General features: G+C 42.1%; 2 protein-coding genes across 6 annotated transcripts in view; one reads left to right on the top strand and one right to left on the bottom strand.

Annotated features, from left to right (window-relative positions):
• MROH2B (maestro heat like repeat family member 2B) overlaps positions 1-1122 on the top strand; it is a 67473-nt gene extending 66351 nt beyond the window's left edge. Inside the window, 2 exon segments of the mRNA XM_060146295.1 lie at positions 491-556; positions 1016-1122. Coding sequence (XP_060002278.1) covers positions 491-556; positions 1016-1122 — 173 coding nt within the window.
• Positions 1123-17089: 15967 nt separating this feature from the next.
• C7 (complement C7) overlaps positions 17090-24288 on the bottom strand; it is a 52171-nt gene continuing 44972 nt past the window's right edge. For 3 of the 5 annotated variants that reach the window (XM_060146996.1, XM_060146998.1, XM_060146997.1), the window contains 3 exons: positions 21757-21847; positions 18908-19092; positions 17090-17444 (listed from right to left, as the gene is read on the bottom strand). In XM_060146996.1, coding sequence (XP_060002979.1) covers positions 17263-17444; positions 18908-19092; positions 21757-21847 — 458 coding nt within the window. In that variant the 3' untranslated portion in view covers positions 17090-17262. Of the gene's footprint in view, positions 17445-18907; positions 19093-19145; positions 19201-19302; positions 19345-19860; positions 20500-21756; positions 21848-24288 lie in introns of those variants that run through there. The other 2 variants (XM_060147001.1, XM_060146999.1) reach the window with 2 other exon arrangements.

Here is a 24288-nt window from a genome sequence, read left to right as displayed (position 1 = left end):
AAAAGAGGAAAGTAAGTGAATCTCTGAGGATCCTTCTATTAGGAAATTCTAAGTCTTATCATGAAACCCATTCCAACTAATCCAGCCCCCAGCAAATAGGCCCACTTGGTTGGCCACATTTAAGATTGAGTTAAAACCTAAGGACTCTTACTGGATCATGTAGAGGATCCCCCTAACTACACTGTAACTTTTTGGAAGACAGGGACCATAGTTTATTCACGTTTGAAACCCTGACAACTGGCGCCCCCTGGAGGACACGGTGTGAGTTTTCCCAAATACATGGTGGGTGAGGGACCACTTCCAGACGTGGCACTCAAGACCCCATAGACATCACCCTCACATCATCCTGGGGGTGCAAAGGGAGTCTATAGCTTGTGCATTCACTAGCTAGATCACTTAACTTCTTACCAGGTGCAGTGTGCCCCGACCTGCTTTCTGTGGCCTGTTCCTCTACAGTGAAATCAGTAACTTTCTCTCCTGTTGATTTTAGCTGCCATTGTTCTCAATTTGACCTACCAATATGTGGAGTTAATAGACAGAGAACAGCTGACCACACGCGAGTACCAGCCCTAGCTTCTGCCCAGGGCACTGTTACATTCTTAGAGAAAGAGAAACTAATGCTGCTCCAAGTCCCATGTCAGCCGTAAAATCGTAGTGGAAAATCGCAGTGCACCCCATTATCAATCATCTCTGACGCTCCCTAGATACTGGAATTTCTCCAGAGTGTAAGGTGACCCCCAGCTCCATCCCACTGCAGGCATCATTCCCAACAGACTTCGATTTTCCAATTGTTTATAAACCTACTGCTCACAAGGTCAGGATCTTCTCTTCCCTTATCTCAGTGTTAAAATAAATGCTCAATTTGTGGATCCAAATCCTACCTCTTAGGGTAAAACGTGAGCATGGGGGCCTGAGCCCCACCCAGCACTGACCCTAAGTGGGAGCCTTCCTGTGCTGCACAGCTTGGGCCTTGGCTTTCTTCATTCACTGGACATTGCTATTCTCTCCATTTCAGGTCTCCAAGCACTTCGAAAAGACCCCTGCATGAGTGTCGAGAGAGCAGCCGAAGCTGCCTTGCAGACCCTCTCGAGAAGGTGCAAAGAGATGAGCATCCATCCGTAAACCATCAGGGAATAAACCGCTAGACCTTTTCTACAACTGACTCTTGTCTTCATCCTCATAACTCACAAACTTGCAACATCTTGAGGAACGAGACGGCACCTAGTGTGGGGATGTTGAAGTGGTGGTATCTTCCTTACCCTCCAGGCTCTCCCTGGTGGCTTCTGTTAGCAAAAACCACGCCCACCAATTCACTTGAGGAATAACTTGTGATTTGAGCGGTGACAGCCCCACGGCTTTGCATAGGACAGCCCTCTATCTTGGGAAGCTTACATCCCAGCAGATATCAAAAAATGACAGAACATGAAACAATTCTGCCACCATTAAGAGGAGAACCACTGCCATTTCCCACATGGAGCCGTTTTGTCTCATATCTTTGCCAGCTTTGGCTTATTACTCACACTCTTTTCTCTCTAAAGAACAGTCTTACGACAAACTTTAACCTGTCTGTTCTTAAGCTGTAATTTACGTGTCGAGACTGTGCCAGGTACTTTTCTACAAAAGCCCCTTTCTGACATTCTATTAAATCTCATAGTTCCCTTTCCATTTTTATCCTAGAACATTGATCCCTTTGAACTGTGTGTATGCGGGTGCGCATGTGTTAACCTTCGTAGCATCTGAACAATAACTCTTCACTCTTATTTCACAATGCACACCTGAAAGGTTACATACAGGCAATCATGTACAGACAAAGAAGTTTCTAACACAGAGCCTGGGACTCATTTAACACCACCGCTATCAGGATCATTCATGAGCAACATTATTTTTTTGCTATTATTTTTATCTTATTGACATTTAAATTTCAAACACTGAACTCAAGTATATGCTGGCCCTTTGTTCAGATTTTTGAAATAAAGATAAATGGACAGACAGCTTTAAGGGTGCAATGTATTTAACACTGCATGTTAAATAATTAGAGAAAATCTAAGGGGTGGCATAACTATATACCTTTATACACAAGTATAAGTATAGAGACAAGCCATGCAATTGGAGGAAAAGACCTGTTCAGGATCGAACAGAGAGGTCCTTGGCTGCTGACAGAATCTCCCCTTAACTTCAGACTTGAGCAAAACCAGGAGTCTGTCAGTATACAGAAACCACTGAATTCAGGACAAACAGTAACAGGATATTAAGGAATTGGCTCTAGCCAGTTGGGATTGTGGAGGCCAGTCTGAAGTAAGCAGGGTTGGCTGGAGGCTGGAAATGCTGCAGCTCAAGTCGAGGATCTGTAGATTAGAACAGCAGTCTAGAGACAGAATGGTTAGTGCATTCTTCAAAGATCCCCAGTTTTCCAAACAAGTTCTAAGATGCTTTACTCAAACAGCGGCAACTTATTAAACTGATGTTCCTCTTTATAAATCCCTATTACCTATATTCTAACCCCTTCATCCCCAAGCTCTTTGGAAAAGCATCTTTTCTTTCTACAAAACATTTTAAGAACCAAAGGAATCTTTTAGGTCAGAGATTTTAGGCCAGAGTCCCATTTATTCATTCACTTAACTAATATTTGTTGACTGCCTATAATCTACAAAGCACTGTTATAGCCACTGGGGCTACAATCGTTGAGGAGAAAAATTCTACCCTCGTGGAGCTTATTCTCTATGACATCTGTGTAGAAATTCCTCCTGATGGTTACGTACCCCCCTCCCACAGTGAACAGAAATGCCCTGTGCAATCAATACAACAGTTCAGAAGTAACAGTGTAACTTCCAAGCCAAGGTCATCGTATTGCACTCTCTTGAATCACTCACTCTGGGGAAAGCCAGCTGCCAACATAAGGACACTCAAGTGGCCCAAAAAGAGGTCCATGTGGCCAAGAATTGATGCCTCCTGCAAACAAGCAGAGCTAACTTACTAGGCTCGTTAATGAGCCATCTTGGAAATGGATCCATGAGCCCCGGGTAAAGCCTTCAGATGACTGAAGCCTCAGTTGACACACTGACTGGACTATGGGATAAAAGACAGACTGCCCAATTAAATTTGAATTTCAGGTGAACGATGAGTAATTTTTTTAGTAAAAGTATGCCCTGATTATTGCATGGCGCACACTTCTACTAAAGAATTATTTATCATTTTTCTAAAATTCAATTTTAACTGAGCATTTTATATTTTTATTTGCTAAATCAAGCAACCCCAGTGCAGTCTAACGGGAGTCCTGGGCCGGAATCACTAAGCTAAACCACCCTTGAATTCCTGAACCACAAAACTGTATGAAATAATAAATCCATGTTGTCTTAAGGCACTAAGCTTTAAGGTAATTTGCTACGCACCAGTGGATAACTATTACACAGAAAGTCTGTGATTCCACTCAAAGTTGTATGCAACTTTCTGTGCAGAATTGCATAGGTGTATTTTCTGGGTAATGGCTTTGATTAAATTCTTAATGGAGTCAGAAGCTATTCCCAAGCATAACATACATGAAACAGAGCAAGAAAAAGAAGGCAAGAGACGCAGGTTTAGTTGACCTCTTTGGCGGGTTAAGTCAAATGACATTTCCAATAGAACTTTCTGCAATGACGGAAATGTTCTATATCTGCACTGGCCAATATGGTGGCCACCAGCCACGTGTGGCAACTGAACACTTGGAATGTGGCTAGTCCATCGGAGGAATTAAGCTTTTAATTTTAAGTTTAAGTAGCCATATGTAGCTAGTAGCTACAGTATTGCACAAGACGATATCAGAACATGGGGCAAAGAGTCGGAACAGAATTTGGGCTGAGCCACGCAGGACTATAGGACGTTCTCAAAAAGTATAAATTCACTGACACAAGACCTTGTCTGATACTTCTTTATATATCCATCCCCACTATTACTCTCCACCCATCCTAGCAACCAGCAGAGCCTTCCTTATCATTGCTTTGTGGAAATTAGGTAGAACGGCCCCGAAACACGCATCACAGCTAAATCGTTGTCTAAACCCTAATCTTGGAAGGATTCACCCTGACAAGAATTTCCGAGTCTCTTTTTATCATATTCCAGCTTCACCCCTTACTAGCTGTGTGACTTGGTAAAATCATTTTACCTCTCTGTACTTCAATTTCCACATCTGTAAATTGGGATCATAATTATCTACCTCAAGGTGCTATTGTGAAGATTAAATGTATTAATGTACATGTAAAGCACTTAGAAACCCCGCACAGAATCATTTTTAAGCAAATGTTAACTATACAATGTATATAGTAACTGTAAGGCGAGGCAGGGGAACGCAATCAGACTCACAGCTTGCATCAGACCGAAACTTTCCGGACCACCCAGTTCCAGAAACTGACCTGGAGACTTTCCAGACCACCCAGTTCCAGGAACTGACCTGGAGACTTTCCACTCGGCCCAGCCTTCCCGCCTTTCGAGGGGCGGGACTAGTGGTCCCGAGACTGATGCAACCGGCACCAGATATTCCCACGATACCCGAAAAGACCACCAAATAAGGAATACCCTGCGCCCTCCCGGATTCGCCACACCCCTTTCCCTTCTTCCCCTATAAATTCTGCCCAAACCCTCGCCCGGGCGTGACTTCTCTGGCCCCTTTCTCTCGGACCAGTGAACCTCGCCCGGGAGCGTTCCCAAATAAAGCTTGTTTAAGCTCTCCTCCGTTTCTTGGTGCCGTTCCTTACAGTAACAAATGTATTATTAGAATCACAAATTTTAACATAAACTCAGCGACTTGCACATAAAGCCAGCTGATTATCCTTACCCCACGTGGCCACGTTCCTGGCTCGGCGAACGTTGCTGCGCTTCTTGAGAGGATGTAGACAAGGCGGCCCCTCTAGTCAGAGGATCCCAGCTCAGCTGCTCTGGCGGCCTCTTACTGACTGCAATTCCCCATCGCAGCCTTCTTACTTGCTGTCTTATCATACAGAATAAGCCACAGTCAGGCTGTGTGACAGGGGAAATTTAGACCTATTTGCTCTCCCCAGCAATTATTTCTCGTAATGCCGCCCAACCACTACCTTCCGCTCTCAAAGAGTTGCCCCCCCCGCCCCCCCCTTGATGCCTCTCTTTCCGTCAGTCCTCCACTGGCCTCCATGGTTCATCTCTATGGTTCAAACACAGCCATGTTACTTGGGGCAGAGAGACTTACTGAGGGTCTTAGGGAAAAAGAGTTCCAGAGAAAAATTATGTTCAAGAACTCGTGAACAAATTACAGATTTGTTTATCATTGTTACTCCTGCTGCTTGCCTCACTATTATTTGCACATGTAATTGGTTTTCAACTTGTGTTTACTTTAGGATAGAGATTCAACGATGTTCACAGACTGCTTAATGGGCCAGCGCTACTTTGAAGCGCTCTGAATCACATTATTTTGCAATTCAGCGCTCTGCCCTTTAACCCAACAATGAGAGCCAGTGTTCTGCTGGTAAATCAGGGACGTTTAGCTTGGCTGACCTTGCTAAGAAGGCAGTTTTACCAGAAAAGAGGAAAATAAAAAATCACAGATGGGAAGAAAGAAATAGGCTTCCAAAGAAAGAAGCCAGGGGGATCGCTTCTTGGAATTGTCCCCTTGCCGCCATAGTTTTAAAAGTTAAAATCAAGACCAGGCACTTCTTCTGGAGACCTCAAGAGACTCCAAGATTGCAGCAAATTACTTTCTAAAAGTGTTTTATTATCACTTGATTTAGTCCCCAACTCTGCCACTCTCCTTCAGATTACCTAAGTATAAAAGTAGAGAATGCATGTCAGTCACACATGGTAGCATCCTGTGAGCTAATCAGGAGATTTGATCTACACCCCTGACAGAAAGCAACTCTGACAAGCAATCTTCTATAGCTGCAGTCTGGGAATTATCATTTCTTGGAATTTCTCTTTCTTTCTAATTTACTGCAGGTGTCCCTAAGACTGGGACAGTAGAAAACATGGGTAGAGTCAGGAGCAACATGAGGGAAAGACAGTGGGGTTCATTACAAAAATGTACGTGTGTTTGCGTACATATGAAAATCACCAAGTCATGACCTGAGAAATGGCGTTTACTTCTTAACTCTACTCTGTCAAACTTTATTTACTCAAAAAAAAATCTTACTTATTTGTATTCCTTCTGGACACACCATCCTGGATTTTATTTATTGAATTATGTGGTTATCCTGAAAGCAAGATAAATTTGGAGAGCACGATTTTCTACATATATGTGACTCATAGTTTCTTTTTCAATTTGGGAGCCACTGAAAAACACAAGATAAGAAATCCTTCCTTCTACCCTACCTACCACTTCCTCCAAATATTCTGAGGTAAATCTTGAGGATTAAATTGACCAATGCCCTAATACTTCAATTGAACATTGGTCAAAAAGAAGCTCAGTCTTAAAAATGGGAAACCTAGAGAATTGCTTATTAGTCTGCAGGACAGTTTAACCAGGACTTTTAAAATTTTTCTGGGAAAGATGGGAGAGTTGAAATTTATCTTTACCTTGAGTCCAGTGGAATTATAAGAAAGTCATTAATTATCCCACATCCAACCCTCAGTGACTCTGCTTAGGGCTGGGATGGTAAGAATGTGCCAGACCCGTGGATGGAGGTAGACAGGCCTGTGGGGCTATTATCCAGTCTGTAACTTCCATAGAGGATGGAATGGAGCCCCGTGACAATAGCAGAAAGGTGTTACTAAGAGATGAAGATGGCTAAATAGCAAAGGGCCAAATATTGAATGACAAATCAGGTTACACTATATCTGGAAGACCCTGGGTAGCCAGAAGAAGTTCTTGAACAAGGTAATAAAATAATAACTTAGTATTTTAGCATGTAATTACCAGAGTAGATAAACTGGTAAGTCAGACAGTAGGTGATAGACTTTTGGACTCAGGAGCTATTATAAAAAGAAATGACAGGGTTGTAAATTACTAGTAAGGAGATTGAATCAGTAATCAGAAACCTCCCAACAAACAAAAGTCTAGGGCCAGATGTCTTCTCCAGTGAATGCTACCAAACATTTAAAGGAGAGTCAATACCAATCTTTCTCAAAAGCTTCCAAAAACTAGAACACTTCCAAACTCATTTTATGAGGCCTGCATTACCCCGATACCAAAAGCAGACAAGGATGCTACAAGACAGGAAAGTTACAGACCAATATCCCTGATGAATATAGATGCAAAAGTCCTCAGCAAAATATTAGCAAATCAAGTTCAACAGTATATTAAAAGGATCATACACCATGATATGCTTGAGTGAGATTTATGGCATAACTTAGTTCATAGGAATCTAGATCAACTTTCTCTTCTATGAAATATCATGTCAACCAACTGCATCGATGACATGCGGATTGGACCTAGTGAACAAGAAATAGCAACTACTCTAGACTTACTGGTAAGATATTTGTATGTTAGAGGTTGGGAAATAAATCTGACTAAACTGAGAGTATCTCAGTGAAATTTCTAGGGGTCCAATGGTGTGGGGCCATGTGGACACATCCCATCTACAGTGAAGGATAAGTTGTTGCATCCTGCCACTCCTACAACCAAGAAAAGCACAACGTCTAGTGGGCCTCTCACTTCACAGCAAAAAAAAAAAAAAAAAAAGTGCTACAACAGGCCTTAGTATTTTGGAGCCAAGCCCTGCCATCCTTTGCAAATAAATACTCTTCTTTAAAGAAACAACTCTTGGCTTGCTACTAGGCCTTAGTAGAGACTGAACACTTAATTGTGGGCCACCAAGTTACCATGTGAGCTGAGCTGCCCATCATGAACAGGATGTTATCTGACCCACCATGCCAGAAATTTGGACATGCACAGCGGCACTCCATCATCGAATAGAAGTGATGTATATGTGATTGGCCTGAGCAGGCCAAAGTGCATAAGTAAGTTATGTGAAGAAGTGATGCAAATGCCTATAATCCTTACTCCTGCTACACTGCCTTCTCTCACCCATGTTCACCTATGGCCCCATGGTACACGATGAGCGCCATGATCAGCCGACAAAGGAAGAGAGAACTCATGCCTGGTTTACAGATGGGTCTGCACAATATGCAACCACCACCCATGAGCAGACAGCGGTGACACTACAGCCCCTTCTCTGAAAACAGCAGTGAAGGGAAATCCTCCCAGTGGACAGAACTTTGAGCAGGGCACCTCACTGTCCACTTTGCTTGGAAGGAGCAGTGGTCAGACGTGCGATTATATACAGATTCCTGGGCTGTGTCCCATGATTTGGCTGGATGGTCAGAGACTTGGAAAGACATGATTGGAAAATTGGTACCAAGAAAATATAGGGAAGAGGAACATGGATAGACCTCTCTGAATTTTCAAAAAATAGGAAGATATTTGTGTCCCATGTAAATATTCACCAAAATGTGACCCCAGCCCCAGAGAGCTTTCATAATCAAGTAGAGAGAATGACTTGTTCTGTGGAACCAGTCAGCCTCTTTCCCCAGCCATTCCCATCATAACCCCATGGGCTCATGAACGAAGTGGCCATCGTGGCAGGGCTAGACGTCACGCTTAGACTCAGCAACATGGAGTTCCACTCACTAAGGCTGACCTGGCCACAGCCACCACTGAGTGACCAGTCTGCCAGCAGCAGAGACTAACACTGAGTCCTCAATATAGCACCATTCCCCAGGGTGATCAGCTAGCTACCTGATGGCACATTGATTACATTGAACAAAACATCTAGTATGGAAGGGGTAGTGTTTTGTTCTCACTGAAATTGACACTAAGCGTGCATATGGATTTGCCTTCTCTGCATCCAATGCTTCTGCTAAGACTACCATCTGTGGACTTACAGAATGCCTTATCCACACATCATTGCTTCCAATCTAGGAACTCACTTCACAGCAAGTGCTGCAATGGGCACGTGCTCATGGAATCCACTGGTGTACCATGTTCCTCACCATCCTGAGACAGCTGGTTTGACAGCATAGTGGACTGGCCTTTTGAAGATTTAGTTACAGTGCCAGCTAGGTGGCAATACCTTGCAGGGCTGGGGCAAGAATCTGCAGAAGATTGTATGTGCTCTGAATCAGCATCCAATGTATAGTGCTCTTTCTCCCATCCACTGTTCAGAAATCCAAGAACCAAGGGATGGAAATGCGAGTGGCACCACTCACCCACTGGCGTCACTCACTGTTATTATCCCTAGTAATCCATTAGCAAAACTTTTGCTTTCTGCTCCCATGATCTTATGCTCTGCTGGCCTGGAAGTCTTAGTTCCAGAGGGTGAATGCTTCCACCAGGAGACACAAAAATGATTCCATTGAATGGGAAGTTAAGACTGCCACCTGGCCGCATTGGGCTCTTCAGGCCTCTGAATCAACAGGCAAGGAAGGAAGTAACTGGGCTGACTGGAGTGACTGATCCTGACTACCGAGGGGAAATTGGACTACTGCTCCATAGTGGAGGGAAGGAAGAGCATGTCTGGGATACAGGAGATCCTTTAGGGCCTCTCTTAGTGATACCACGCCCTGTGATTAAGGTCAATGGAAAACAGCAACATCCCAATCCAGGCAGGACTACTAATGGCCCAGACCTTTCAGGAATGAAGGTGTGGGTCACTGCATCATGTAAAGAACCACCAGTAGCTGAGGTGCTTGCCGAAGGCAAAGGGAATACAGATTTTGTAGCTGAAGAAGAGAGTTAAAATACCAGCTACAACCACGTGACCAGTTGTATAAATGAGGACTGTAATTGTCCTGAATATTTCCTCTTTATTTTGTTATGAATTTGTGTGTGTATATTAAGCAAATATCATTTTTTTCTTTCCTCTCTTATTTCCTTATCATGCAACATAAGATTATTTACTTTATATCATAGTATTTAAGTATTGTTCATTTTACATCATAGTATTTAAGTTACAGGATATCAAGGGGAAGTGTAAACATCCCTCAAGTTCTCAACCCCTTCTTCTGGGGAAAGGGTTAGTATGTTTTCAGTTGTATGTAAGATAGTTGTATCATGTGAGATGGAATTCTGACCTTATTATTATCTTTATTTGGAGATTAAGTATGGTTTATAGAAATGTGTATGGGGGTTAATAAGTTAAGCCAAGTTAATAAGGGGTGGACTTGAGATGATTAATTTTCTGTGTCAACTTGACTGGGCTGTAGGATGCCCAGGTATCTAGTTAAACATTTTTTCTGAGTGTGTGTGTGACGGTGTTTCCAGAAGAGATTGACATTTGAATTGGTGGACTGAGTAAAGCAGATTGCCATCCCCAATGTAGGTAAGGATCAGTCAATCCATCGAGGACCCAAATAGAACAAAAAACAAAGGAAGTTTGAATTCTCTCTCTCTCTCTCTACCTAATTGCTTGAGCTGAGACTGGTCTCCTCGTGACCTTGGAATGAGGCTTAAACCATTGGCACTCCTGGTTCTCAGGCCTTCGGAGTTGAACTGGAATTTACACCAGGGGTTTTCTGGATCTGTAGCTTGGAATGGTAGATCATAGGACTTCTTAGCTTTCATAATCACATGAGCCAATTCCTTATAATAAATTATATATATATAATTATAGGGTTCTCTGAAGAACCCTAACTAATACACTCTACCTATATGTACAATATTTATATACACTACTTCTAAAATCAAATGAAGACTGAAGTAGCTATATTAATACCAGACAAAGTAGACTTCAAAACAAAGAATATATCAAAGAGACATTTGATTGGCAACAAATGGGTCAATTTATCAAGAGGACATAATAATCCTAAAAGTTTATTCACCTAAATCTACACAAAGTTAGAGATTTCAATACTCTCAGTAACTGATAGAACAAGCAGTCTGAAGATCAATAAGGATACAGAAGACTTGAACAACACTACCATGTTGAACTTACTGACATGTGTGGAACACCCCACTGAACAACAGAAAGCAACTACTTTGCAAGTACACATGGAACAGTCACCAAAATAGACCATATTCTGGGCCATAAAACAAATCTGTACAAATTTAAAAGGATTGAAATCATACAAAATATGTTCTCTAATCACAGTGGAATTGAACTAGAAATCAATAACAGGAAGATGTCTTGAAATCTCCAAAATATTTAGAGAATTAAATGTTATTCAAGAAAGAACAAGCCAGTGTTTATTAAATCTCCATATCCTCAAGATCAAAATCTTGGCAGTCCCATTCCTAGGTGAGTATACCCCTAGACCCATCCAAACACACACACACACACACACACACACACACACACACACAGTAGATTCATGGAGCATTAGAGCTTTAAAAATTTATTTCAATCCATTTTAAAATATCAGTTTGAGAAATTCATCATATTTATATAGCTGAATCTTTCTGAAAAGTTATGGAAATTAACTACTGTGTTTTTATTTCAGTAACCAAATCTTATCTTGAATGTTGGCTTATTTTTGAATAGGACCAAGTATTGCAAAAAATTTAGAACCTGTTAACGTCCTATATCAACAAGAAGTTCTATTACCGTCTTCAACATATCAGAATAGTGGTTAAGAGTATGATCTACTGAACCAAAGGGCTTGGATTTGAATCCTGTTTCCTCCATTTGTTATCTGTGTGAAGTTGAGTAAATCACTTACTTAGCTTCTCTATGCCTCCATTTCCTCATTTGTAAAGTGAGGCTAATAATAGTACTTATTCCTAGTGTCCTTGAGCTGATTGAATGAGTTAATATAGGTAAAGTGCTCCCAGCAGGTTTAGGTTTAAATATTAATGTTGCTCTTTTCCTGTATTTGTGTCTTTGCAATCCACAGCCCAAGACTAAGTTCCAATGTTCCTGCTCAGAAGAGATGGTATATCCTAGCCTGAGTTGCTTGGGACTTGTATTAGGCATTTAAAACACTGTCATTATAATGTGAGAGAAAAATGTCTCCTAGAATATGTAGGGAGAATATATCATGTTCCATAAATTTACTTTGCTCTCTTTACGTTATTTGCCAAGATTGCCAAAGGGCAAGCTCGTGAGATAAGATTCCTCACCAACCCATTGGATGAAGCAACAGGTTTGACCAATAAATTACAGTAACTTATGGTCCCTTCTATGGGCTAAATGTGTCCCCTCAAAATTCATATGTTGAAGCCTTAATCCCCAAGGTGATGGTATTTGGAGATGGAACCTTTGGGAGGTAATTAGGTTTAGATGAGGTCAGAGGTCATAAGGGTAGCACCCCCATGATAGGATTAGTGCTCTTATAAGAGGAAGAGACCAGAGCTCCCTCTGTTTCCACGATGTGAAGATACAGCAAGAAAGCAGCTGTCTGAAAACCAGGAAGAAGGCCCTCACCAGACACCCAATTTACTGGGACCTTGATCTTGGACTTCCCAGTCTCCAGGACTGTGAGAAATAAATGTTGTTTAAACCATCCAGTCCATGGTGTTTTGTTATAGCAGCCAGAACTAAGACATTCTTGTTCTCTCTCACACCAACATGGGAAAGACTGTTGATCACAGATTAGAATTCCCAGTCTGCGTTCCAGGGAACTGTTAGCTGCAGCCACCCCCGCTGTTAGAAGCAGGAAAAACAATCTCTTAATAAGCCAGCATCCCAAGATCAACTTTTCCAGAACTTAGCCTTGCTTGTCAATATCATTTTGATCTCAGGAATTTCTGTTTCTTCCTTAAATCCTCTGCCTCATTCTCTATTGCAATTCTCAAGAGCGAGCATCCTCACCCTCCATCAATCTTCCACAGGGGACATGAGACAAAATCTCCTAACTGTATTCAAAAGCAAAAAGGGAGAGAATTAAGAGGCCCACACTTCCATGGCACAAAAGATTAGTATTTCAGAATACCTGCCCTGTGGGTGTCTCAAGAGAACACTCCCACACTGCACATGAACCTGCCCCTGCCTGGCAAGACACAACTCAAACATAACAGCCACGTGTCCACAGGACAGTAAAGGGGCCAGCACTCTAGTGAAACGAGATGAGCACCACCCTGGGAGGCAGAAGAGCCATTTCTACAGTAAACCAGCTATGTCACAATGGATAATAACTGTAAAATGGCCGTTTTATTGAGTATATACAGCCAGTGTCCTGAGTCACAGCGGGCACAGAACCATATCGTCAAGTCCCTGCCCTCACTAGTCCAGAGGAGGCTTGTAGACCAGATCTCCTCAAAGGTGGCTTTCTCTCACATTTAATGAATCTGTGCACCACGTCCGTGGGAAACAGCCAATCACTGCATTTTTAAGAGACTCCAGACACTTAGGAAGTCTCCTCATCATCCTACCAAAGTATTTAATCCACAATCATCCCATTAGAGAGCTTGTCCAGGTTTACATCACACCTGACATCAGCAATTCCCCCCTCAACACCCCGGTGCTCAGTGTCTGTGCAGAGAAGAGTTTCTGGACTTAGAGTCCAGTGGGGGCCCTTTATGAACTACCGTTATGGTACACACTGGGGATGCATATGATCTAATAACACACCAATCCTGAGACTTTCATGTTAATCAGTTTCTCCTGAGGGTGTCTGGTAAAACTTTCCCTTGATGAGAAAATTCCACTTCACTATTACAGAAAATTCCTTTGACCTGTCTGTGTTCCCAGCCCACTTGGTCAGCTGATTATTGCATAACAGACCCTCATCCAGCAGCACATCTGCTTTATTCTCTCAATCAATTGCTTCTCTGTCTTGAGCATCATTGATCTGTTATGTACTTGAGGCCCCTCCCCTGGGATTCAGTACCAGCCCCCTCTCATAGGGATGCACGGAAATAACAGTGATAACAGAGTAGTTCTTAATGTTTGTCCTTTCACAGGAAATTGTCCTCAGCCTGTGAATCAAAAAGAACATTTTATTGTTCCTTCTTGTGCCCACCTTTTCACCTTCAGCCCACCCCTTCTGAAACGACAGTTTTCCCATCTAGTCTTGTTAACCCTTGGATGAAAAAAGCAAATTTTTTTACATGATTGATGTTTTGAGGATAAAGCTGGAGCTTTGCCTGACAGGAATAAATAAAAAGACAAATTGTAGGCACTATGGTGGTCACAGCAGGGACTCCTATCATGCCATCAGCTTCCTTGTCCCCAAATGTGTGAACTGCCTGAAAGACCAAGGTAATTGAAAAGCATGCATATACCTCGGGTTTCTCAGATATTAACGGAAATTGCCTCCTACTGCGGTTGCTTTCTGGCTCAGTGATCTGAAAGAGAAGAGGTCATTCCATTCCTAGCTAAAGTATTGAATACACTTTAACTAGTCCATCAAGGAAGAAAAGTCTCAGTGGACTGGTAGGTAGCAGGACTAATGCAGCGGCTCAATTCTGCCACTCTTGTACTAAGGATGCTCCAATCTTCCCCTCCCTCCCTCCCTCCCTCCCTTCTTTTCATTTCTCTTCTCTCCTCTGTGTCTCCTCCTCCTCTCCTACCTCGGAGAAAGAAAGAGTCGTAGATACACCTGAAAACCCTAAGTATGTAACATCTTCCTTTATCTTCAAATTTAAGATGACCACCTTCACTAGCTATTATGCTCATTTTACAAATAATCCAAACGCCTGTGGTGGGTCAGTATGTGTGTGAGTATGAGGGTGTAAGAAATGTTGGTAGGTATAGAAAAAAATATAGAACAAATGATAAACTGTGGGGTCGGTCCAAACATATTGATGAATCCACATATCTTAACCAAAAGGAAAAGTGATTAATAATTTATGTGCAGCTGTTTCAGGGAATGTTGAGTAAACCAGCTGCTCAGCACCTGCAGCTCTGAGTGGCTACTTAACAGGATGGACTCACAAGTCCCATATGAAGCTGAGATTAGCAATGACCTGCCTAGCTGAGAGGGGGAGCTCTCAATCAAATGAGCCCGTTACCTGGCTTGTTGCTAGGCAACTCAAGAGTTCCAGCTCAAGAGTTCGCGTCCCCACTGTACCCCACCTGAATACCAAGAAAATTCCCTCTGTTTCAAGGGACTTACAATCACCCTGGACTGTTGCTGTTGGGAGGGAGGTTCCATACAGAGCAGTTAAGATGGGGCTCAGTAAATCTCAGGGCATTGATAAGCAGCACTTCTGTTGGTCAATTATTAGGAAATGTGTAGAGTGTCACAAGAAGGCACACTCCGATGCAATTAGAACTTCCAAAGCAGCGTCTCTGCCCAGGTGACTTACAGTGTCCACTTAAAATGTGAGTGATGGCCAGTAGGATGTGACTGAGCTCCCATGGAGCTCCCTGAAACTGGTCAACAATGCACCAGCTGATTCCCTCCTCTCCCTCTGTCCCCTGCTAGGTCCAGATGACTTTAACTTCAGCACTTTCTGCCTTCTCTTCCAAGGCTAGATCCCATCCCATCCCAGTCCACCTGGGCTGAGGCAGACGGAAGGGCAGATGGGGACATTCTCACACTCCCTCTGCTCTCATTGCAGTCAATTTTCATGGCATAAACAGTCCTCCCAGCTTTCCTCAAAGCCTTCTCTTCAGATGTTCAAGAACTTATTTTGGAAGTTTCAAAACGCGTTTGAAGTCTTAATGTTGAAAGTTACTTTCTTCTTGCAGCCCTGCTGCCACGATCCTAATTCGCGCATAGACAATGTGAAGGTCTCTGTCCAACTAGAGGAAAGGTCAAGTATAAGGATGTTCGGAAAACTTAAAAAGGCATGAAATTTCGTATTTCAAGACAGCAACTCTCTGCAACCTCATTCACTGGTCCCCTCCTTCTCCACCAACTATTCACTCATCCCTTGGATAGACCTGGAGGACATGATGCTGAATGAAATAAGCCAAATACAAAAAGATAAATACTGTATCTCACTTTTAGGAGGTATATAAAACAGTCAAACTCATGGAGCAGAGTAGAATGGTGGTTGCCAGGGGCTAGGGGCAGGGGGAAATGGGGAAGTGATGGTCAAAAGATATCAAATTTCAGTTATGCAAGGTAAATGAGTTCTAGAGATCTACTGTATAGCACAGCGCCTGTAGCTATCAATGCTATAATGTACACTTAACATTTTCTAACAGGAAAGATCTTATGTTAAGTGTTCTTACCATAATAATAATAATAATGAGGGTGGGAGGAAACTTTGGGAGATGTTGGATATGTTTATGGTCTGGATGGTGGTGATGGTTTCACAGATGTATACTTATCCCCAAACTCATGTACAGCTCTTTACATGTCAATCATACCTCGATAAAGTAGTTCGAAAATTTTAAAAATATAAAAAAGAGCACATTAGCCATCCTTCATGGAAAGTCTTTAAAATTAAACATAACACAGATTTTAAAATTCCAAAGTATAGTATCTTTAATGAGTTTTTTAATCATTGTCATTTAAACTAAAGTTTCATTGAAATGTATCAGAAAAATACAGAGATATTATTTGTATATAAAAGCATATTTTAAATTCCATTGACGCCCACTCATTTCATCAACTACAGCTGTTATTTTGTTTTGATGAAAGATGAATAGGGAATAAACAGAGCGCTAATGTCTCAAATGGATCTACCTGTAGGGCCCCCTGAAAAATCTAAGTACGTATCCACGTTAGAGAACACTTCCCCCAAATACGCAATCACTCAATAGCTCAGGCATGAATGATGCTTCCTACAAAAGGAAAGGGGAGGAGGGGGACAAATTACAGGTCTTGTGTTTGGAAAACACAAGAAAAGCTCCAGAGAGAAGCCTCAATTGTAAATACTTGTTCTCAGACAAGAAAGTAGAAGGTGCCCCTGTGACCGTAACATGATGGATTCCACTCTGATAGCAGTGATTCAACCTCCTGACAAGATTAGGGAGCTCTAGGTGTGGTGCTTGGCATGGAATCATTGTATCTGTCTTTTTCCATTCAAGGTCCCCTTTGTATTCAGTTTCACTGAGCCGAAGCCAGCCTCTCTAAACTTTCTGTTTTCATAATCAATTTGTAGGGTGTGTTCTGGTCGGTTCTTTTAATCATACTAAAAAGAATCATAGAGCATTCAGATTTCTCTAGTCCAACCCTCTAATTTTCAGATTAAAAAAAAGTCAAGGTCCAGAGAAGTCAGCAATTTTTCCAAGAACATACAGCTCCTTCAAAGGTTCATCAATATCCTTCAGCCTGACTGACATTTAAAAAGAGAAGAAAAAGAGGATCTGGATTCAGGTTTGGGAGAACAAAGGCTTGTGTAATTATGCAGGGCCTGGGGATTGGGAGAAGTGGACCCGGAGTGGAAGGAGAAAGAATGGGCCTGCGTGCTGAGAAGCTGTCTACAGGACCGGGCGTGCAGAGGTTTTAACTCGGCCACGCGGCTGCGAGCAGGCCCACCGGCGCCGGGAGCTACGGGGCTTCGGCGGCGCAGGGCCGGATGCTGGTGACGGAGATGCTCTGACCTCGGCACCTCAGGACGCCGGCCTCACACTCTGTCATCGTCTGCTCCCTGCCATTCGCCTCCACGCAGACGCTGAACCCTGTTTCCTCGCACTCCGAGGCGGCTCTGCAGACACATTTGCTGCTCTGGGCTGGAAAAAGAAGCGAGAGAGGCTTGGTGGCCCATGGTGGAGGTGGGGAAGACAAGGCGCATCACGTCCAAAGTCGTGATGTTTGGTAATTGGAGAGCTATAGACGCTCCTGCCTCGCGTGATGCAATCAATTACCCTCCCCTCTCCCGGACCCCCAGGAAAAGCTGCAGGATTGGGCAAGGGAGGCATTTCACTCCACTCCGACAGAATAAGCAGGTTTTGAGGCTGCTGCCAGGCTTCCTATCAATGGGACCCCCGCGGAGCGGTTCTCTCCTCCACGAGCTGCACAGGGGGGGCCCAAACCCCCGGTGTGACCCCTCAACGCCCAGACCAAATGCAGAGACCTCAGCAAAACGCCGGGCTGCAAGGCTCAAACAGAGGGAGACAAAAGAAGAATTAACTTGCTTTGAGAGAGAGAGGGCATGAGATGCAAAAGGCCTCATGCCCCATAAAGACCCATCAGAAACGAGTCGGGGAGGAAAGCCGTGTGTGCGCTGAAGGTGCGAGGCTGGAACACACCAGCCAGGCGTCCCCAGAAGGAGGGTAACCAGGTCTGCCAGACCACTGTGGTGACTGCCAAACCGAAAGTGACCCAGACGTGCCTATATGTGTCATCGTCTCTGCTGCAGATGGGACGGGAGTGAGGGGAAAGGTGCCCAGCGGGTACCGGCCAGGAAAAGGAGGGCCTGAGGATCTATCTAGCAGAGACCTTACAGATCAAGATCGCACAGTCCGGCTCCCAACTTGACAGATGGGGAAACTGAGGACGGTGACTTGGCTCTGGCGACCCAACCCTTCCCCCCCGCGGAGGAGGGCTGGCCAGTGCTGGTTGTCAAGATCACTGTTAAGTGCTACCTGGACACAGCACCAGCAAGTATGGAATCACAGCTTGAGAATGTAGTACCTCCTTTTCTATTCTCTTCACATCCTTCTGATTGCTTCTAGGAGAAAGTGTCAGCTTGGCACAGGTGTGCTTTCAACACACCCCTGACACTTGCTAAACACCCTTTATCACAAGGAAGCTTCATCCTCCAAGCTTTGAGCAGCATCTGGCTAGAATCTCCTACCTTGTTTTGTTTCATTGTATGTATTTTCATGGTTACCTAATATTTATGGCAAGGGACATTTCCTATTAAAGAGGTGATATAACGTTTCTTCTTTTAAAAATTGTTATTTTTATGGGAGTCTGTTTCTTTTTGAATGAGTACCTAATATGGCTAATACAAGGACAGAGCAAAAATCATGAAGGTGGAACGTGATGTTTGGGAGGACATTCAGACCATCAGGGAGAGTTCTTGATCGACCCCCTCCCCGGGGAAGGCAGTCAGGGAGGATAGTTCATGCTCAGACCAGTCGGAGTCTTTGATATCCTCAGGGATGTGCTTTGATCTGCCGCTAAACTAGAAAACTTCACTTCTATTACTTGAGCATTTTTGTAGCTACAAATATGAAATGCCCCTTACCGTCACATTTTCCCCATAGTGGACACACACCGCAAGCTTTCTCAGCTGAGGCAGGTAGAGTACAGCTCTCCCTACCAGCAACAGTGTAATTTCTACCCTGACATTGGAGAACATGCATCTTGCAAACTGTCAGAGGCAGTATCCTTTTGCTTCTCTCATCTCGAGCACACACATCCAAGGAGGATCTGAAACAAATTTTTTAAATTACTTTATTTACAAGATTTTCTTTCTTCAAAGCTGAGAATGAGAAGTGAAAGGTGAGGCTCTGGGTTCGATGACTCAGATGTTGTCACCTACAGCAAAAAGATGGAACAGAAATGCAAATGCCCCTCATTACTAGGGCCCAACCCCCTCCAATCTTCAAAATGAACATATTTTGCTCTTTGTTTACTCACAAGTTTTACAAGCTTAGATATCTAGTGTCAATGTAGTTTCATCTAGAACAGATCGGATACAGCAAATTAGAAGAGAAGGCAACGTCTGCTAGCCACAGATGGTAGACTGACGACAAAGAAGGAGACAGAAAATTAGCAAAGGTCAAAACACTCAGAGGAATGGGAGTCAAATGGGACCACTGGCTGCAGAAGAAAATATCTCCTCCCAAGCCAGCAGCCCTGAGAGTTCAGGTCCATATTATAGCATTATCCACAGCTGATGACTGAATCCTCAAGGGAAAATGAACTCTATTTTTCAATGCTATTTTTAGAGTATCTACGTTTACAAAATAGTTTAGAAATATCTCCATAAAATGGGTTACTTTTTTTCGTATGCATTGGTGTTAAAATAGTGCCAACTATTTGAAATGTCACTAATAAAAACAACCACATTTCTGAATGCTGATGGGTAAGGAAACAATTACTGTAGCGAAACCCTAGACAGCAAGGCTTTTTTGAATAGTAAACAGAATCTATATTTACTTATATATATTTAGCTCTAATGTTTACTTCTCTGACCAAGAGTTAAATTTATTTGGACATTTACATAACAGAAACAAATCCTACTATTTCTTTTTTATCTGTTTATTTAAACTTTACATAGAAGTACGCAGAACAGCTTAAAGGGCAGAGAACTTAAAAGGCCATCTATCTTGTTATCAGTGTCTGATGTTAAAACTCTTACCATATTTATAAACAGGCTGCAGATAAACTCAATGAATCAGAGAAGTTGGAAAGAGGATGAAAGTGAGTCAAAGCAAACAATGATTAATAGAGAATAACAGCGCAGTCAGAAGATTCTGGGCTGACCATTTCCACTTATGCTATTCAGTTTTATGTTCTCCTTCACATGAGAAGTTACTTCTTATAAGATACCACCATAGTCATCATTACCCAATGTAGGTGTTCAAGGAGATGTGTTTTGGTGACCATACTAATTGAAAGCCAAGTAATTGGCTAATAATTTGTGTTTTGATTCTTAACCTTAAAGATGGCCAGTAAGTCCTGGGCACTGGATATCTTCCATTTGCCTCTCCAGATTCACCCTCCACTCTTCTCCACCCTGCCTGGGAGGCTGACACGTATGGACCACATCAATAGACTTCCTTGTCCTCTAGCTTCAGGGGTGTTTGATCAATGGGGGAGTCTGGCAAGAGACTGGAGGGAGAGAAGAGGGTACAATGGGGGGTTTTATTCCCCTGGCTCACTGCTGGGGATCTCTGAGGGCCCCAAATGAGGGACTCAACTCTTCCTCGACTAGCGCTCTGTCAACAGGTTTTCATAAGTGCTCCTCTCTCACACCTCCTGGCTTGGGCACAGAGATACTATAAACCCGAACTGCTACCAGTCCAGGAGTACTGCCCCGTGGCTTGCAGTTTTCTTTACTCTGCCCACATTTCTGTAAATAGTTCCACCAGTAAACCTCCTCTTGTCTCAATTTAATCATGCCCTCTGTATCCAACAACCAGTAATTACTCCAGATATCTTTCTACAGTGGAGTGATTTCAAGTGCGGTGGTGTTCTTAGAATGCAAATCTAGAAATAAACATATTTCAAGAATCAGAAAAGCGGCTGCATTTGTTTCTCTTGGTATCTTTAAGAGGTTATGTCTCATGGGAACTTCAGCCCTAATCTCCTCAAGCTCTAAATCCTCAGGTGACGGTTTTGTCATTTTGCCCCATTTTATGTAGAGAACAAGCGGTCTCAAGCAGTCCTTCAGCCTTTCTCACCAGCCAGATTAGATCACTGCCTAACACCACCAATGGTCAGCCCTGGTGACCCAGGCAAATAACAAGCAGCAAATGGACTGGACTGAAATGCAAAGACCCTTAACCCATGGTAAGTAACACCTTTGAGCTAACAGAGACTAGCAACTAAGAAATCATCCCATCTATTTTTTTTAATTTAATTATTATTTGTTAACTTTTTATTTTATATTGGGGTATAGTTTATTAACAATGTTGTGTTAGTTTCAGGTGTACAGCAAAGTGATTCAGTTATACATATACATGTATCTATTCTTTTTCAAATTCTTTTCCCATTTAGGTTGTTACATAATACTGAGCAGAGTTCCCTGTGCTATGCAGTAGGTCCTTGTTGGTTACCTATTTTAAATATAGCAGTGTGTACATGTCAATCCCAAACTCCCTAACTATCCATCCTCTGCACCCTTTCCCCCCGGTAACCATAAGTTCGTTCTCTAAGTCCGTGAGTCTGTTTCTATTTTGTAGATAAGTTCATTTGTATCCGTTTTTTTTTTAGATTCCGCATATAAGTGATATCATACGATATTTGTCTCTCTCTGACTGACTTCAGTTAGTATGACAATCTCTAGGTCCATCCATGTTGCTTCAAATGGCATTAAGAAGTCATCCCATCTATTTTAAATAAAACAGAGAAGAAGACAGAGCTTACCCACATTCATAAGGCATTTTACAAACACATCTTGAATTCTGCAGTTTCTCCCAGCGCTGACATTCAGGCACTTCCGGTGCCAAAGGGGCATCTAAAAGAAAACGATAATGGAGAGGCAATTATTAGGTGAAAAGCTTCTTCAGAGCAAACAAGGTATTATTTTAATTGTTGAACCAGGCTCTGTAATATTCTCAACTGCAACAAGTTTGTACAGTAAAAAATAAAGCTATAAAGCATTTTACAAGAGCTAGAGCATTCCTAGGACCACCCAATTTCATTGGTCATAATAGCTACCATTTCTTGAGCATTTACTCTTGGCCCTGCCCTTTTTATACATTGTGATATTTAATCCCCTTAATAAGTGCCCGTTTAAGAGATGAGGAAACTAAGAGACAGAAAAGTTAGGAAATTCATGCTAGTTAACAAATTGGCCAAGCCAGGATTGAAGTCCATGTTTGTCTGAATTGAAGGCCCATAGAGTAGGCTCCCTTTCATCAAGTACATGGGGGTTTAAAAACTGTTATGTGGACGTATTTTGCCCACTATGCCTATAATGAGACAGAAAGCATACCATCACTTGACCTATACAAGAAGAACTCTCAGTATCTCAAGGACAACTATAATAACCTCTTACATGTAAATGTCCAAGTGGTCTCCCCTCAACAGTGACTAAATGTCTGGAGGTACTTACATTAATAAAATCCTTTCCTTTATTTTATGTTTCCTACAAACTGATAGAAAGCCAATCATCATTCCAGTTTTGACAGGAAAACACTTTGGTCCAACTTACAAGAGCATAATTTGCCACGGCCTAGGCTATGCCTGCCTACAATGTGAACAGTCTACACAACCCTGCAATTTCCACCTCCTGCCAGCTTCATTACAATGGAATTCAGTGGCATATACTTTTGCATCATAAAACTAGCTACCTGCTGGATATATCTATAAAGGTCATTTGTCTGAAGGATGTGTTTTTATGGGTGCACAAACTATGGAATACTTCCTTACTTCGGAAAACATAAGAGCTTTAGACATGACAGGAAAATCTCATGAACAAGGAAGGCATAAACTTGTAAAAATGGTAGAAAGGTGAAGTATGCCTGCCGTGTCCAGCAAGGTCTCTAGCAAGTACTTATTCTTTAAACATTTTTCTTTGAAATGGTATTATCTTTTATTTCTTTTTACACAGCAGGTGCTTGTTAGTCATCAATTTTATACATATCAGTGTATACATGTCAATCCCAATCGCCCAATTTGAAATGGTATTATCTTAAATGCAACGTAGTATCCTGAATTGGATCCTAGACCATGAAAAGGATATAGGTGGAAAAACTGTGATGTATGAATAGAGTCTGTAGGGTAGTCAATAGTATGGTACTATTTAATATTAATGTTTTGGTTTTGACCAACTAAATTGTGTCAAGGTATGTAAGGTGTTAATATTATGGGAAGATGGGTAAAGGGTATATGGAAACTATACTTGCAAATTTTCTGAAATCCTAAGTAATTCCAAAATAAAATATTTTAATGGTATTATCTAGATCAATGCTTCGCAACCAGGGGCAAATGTTTGCCCCTGGGGACATCTGGCAATGTCAACAGACATTTTTGGTTGTCACCCCTGTGAGACGCTACTGGCATCTAGTGAGCAGAGACCAGGGATTCTGCCAAACATCTGATAAGGCACAGGACAGGCTCCCACAACAAAGAATTATCAGGGCTCAAATTCCAGTAGTGCTGGGGTTGGGAAAGTCTGATCTAAATGGACCAAAACTGAAGTTCAGTGATTAAGCCATGTACATTAGTTCTGCATTATTATTAGCAGTTTATTTGCTAACCGTTCATAAGGATTGAATTTCAGATTTTAAATATTTTCTAAAAGTTATTATAATTTCTTTGCGGAAAATCGCTTGTAGAATTACCTACACCAAAGACTTTTGCATTTAAAAAGAATATAGCTTTGTTATCTTCATGGCTTGACTAACCAAGTAAACACACTCTTAGGACCCACCTACAGTATGTACATTTACTATTTTAAAATCAAATATCTTCCCATCAAGACTAAGTACTGATGCGGGTGCAGATAAATAACGGGCTAGTGTTTAATGGACACAGAGTTTCAGTTCGGGAAGATGGAAAAGCTCTGGAGACGGAGGACAATGATGGTTGAACAATAATGGGAATGTACTTAATGCTACTGAACTGCACATTTTTAAATGGTTAAAATGGTAAATTGTATGTTGTGTATATTTTACCACAATATAAAAAAGACTAAATACTTGTACATCAGGTATTTTCAAACTCTGGAGGCTGACAAACCTGGAACTTTTGGTTCCATAGGCTTATGTTAAGGGTAGTTATTATTGTTATCTAAGTCTTCTGAAAAACACACAGATCTGAAAAACATCCTTAATTAAAACCTTAATAGGATTTGCTACTGAGTGGGAGAAAATTCATACCAAATGTGTTATAAAGTGACTGAAAAAGACATTTCAGAAAAAAACAAGTATATAAAGTATATAATCTCATTTG

Source organism: Lagenorhynchus albirostris, chromosome 3, assembly GCF_949774975.1.
Source record: "Lagenorhynchus albirostris chromosome 3, mLagAlb1.1, whole genome shotgun sequence".
Lineage (NCBI taxonomy): Eukaryota > Metazoa > Chordata > Mammalia > Artiodactyla > Delphinidae > Lagenorhynchus > Lagenorhynchus albirostris.
The sequence above is the reverse complement of the archived record's forward strand: the minus strand, read 5'-3'. Positions and strand labels throughout refer to the sequence as shown.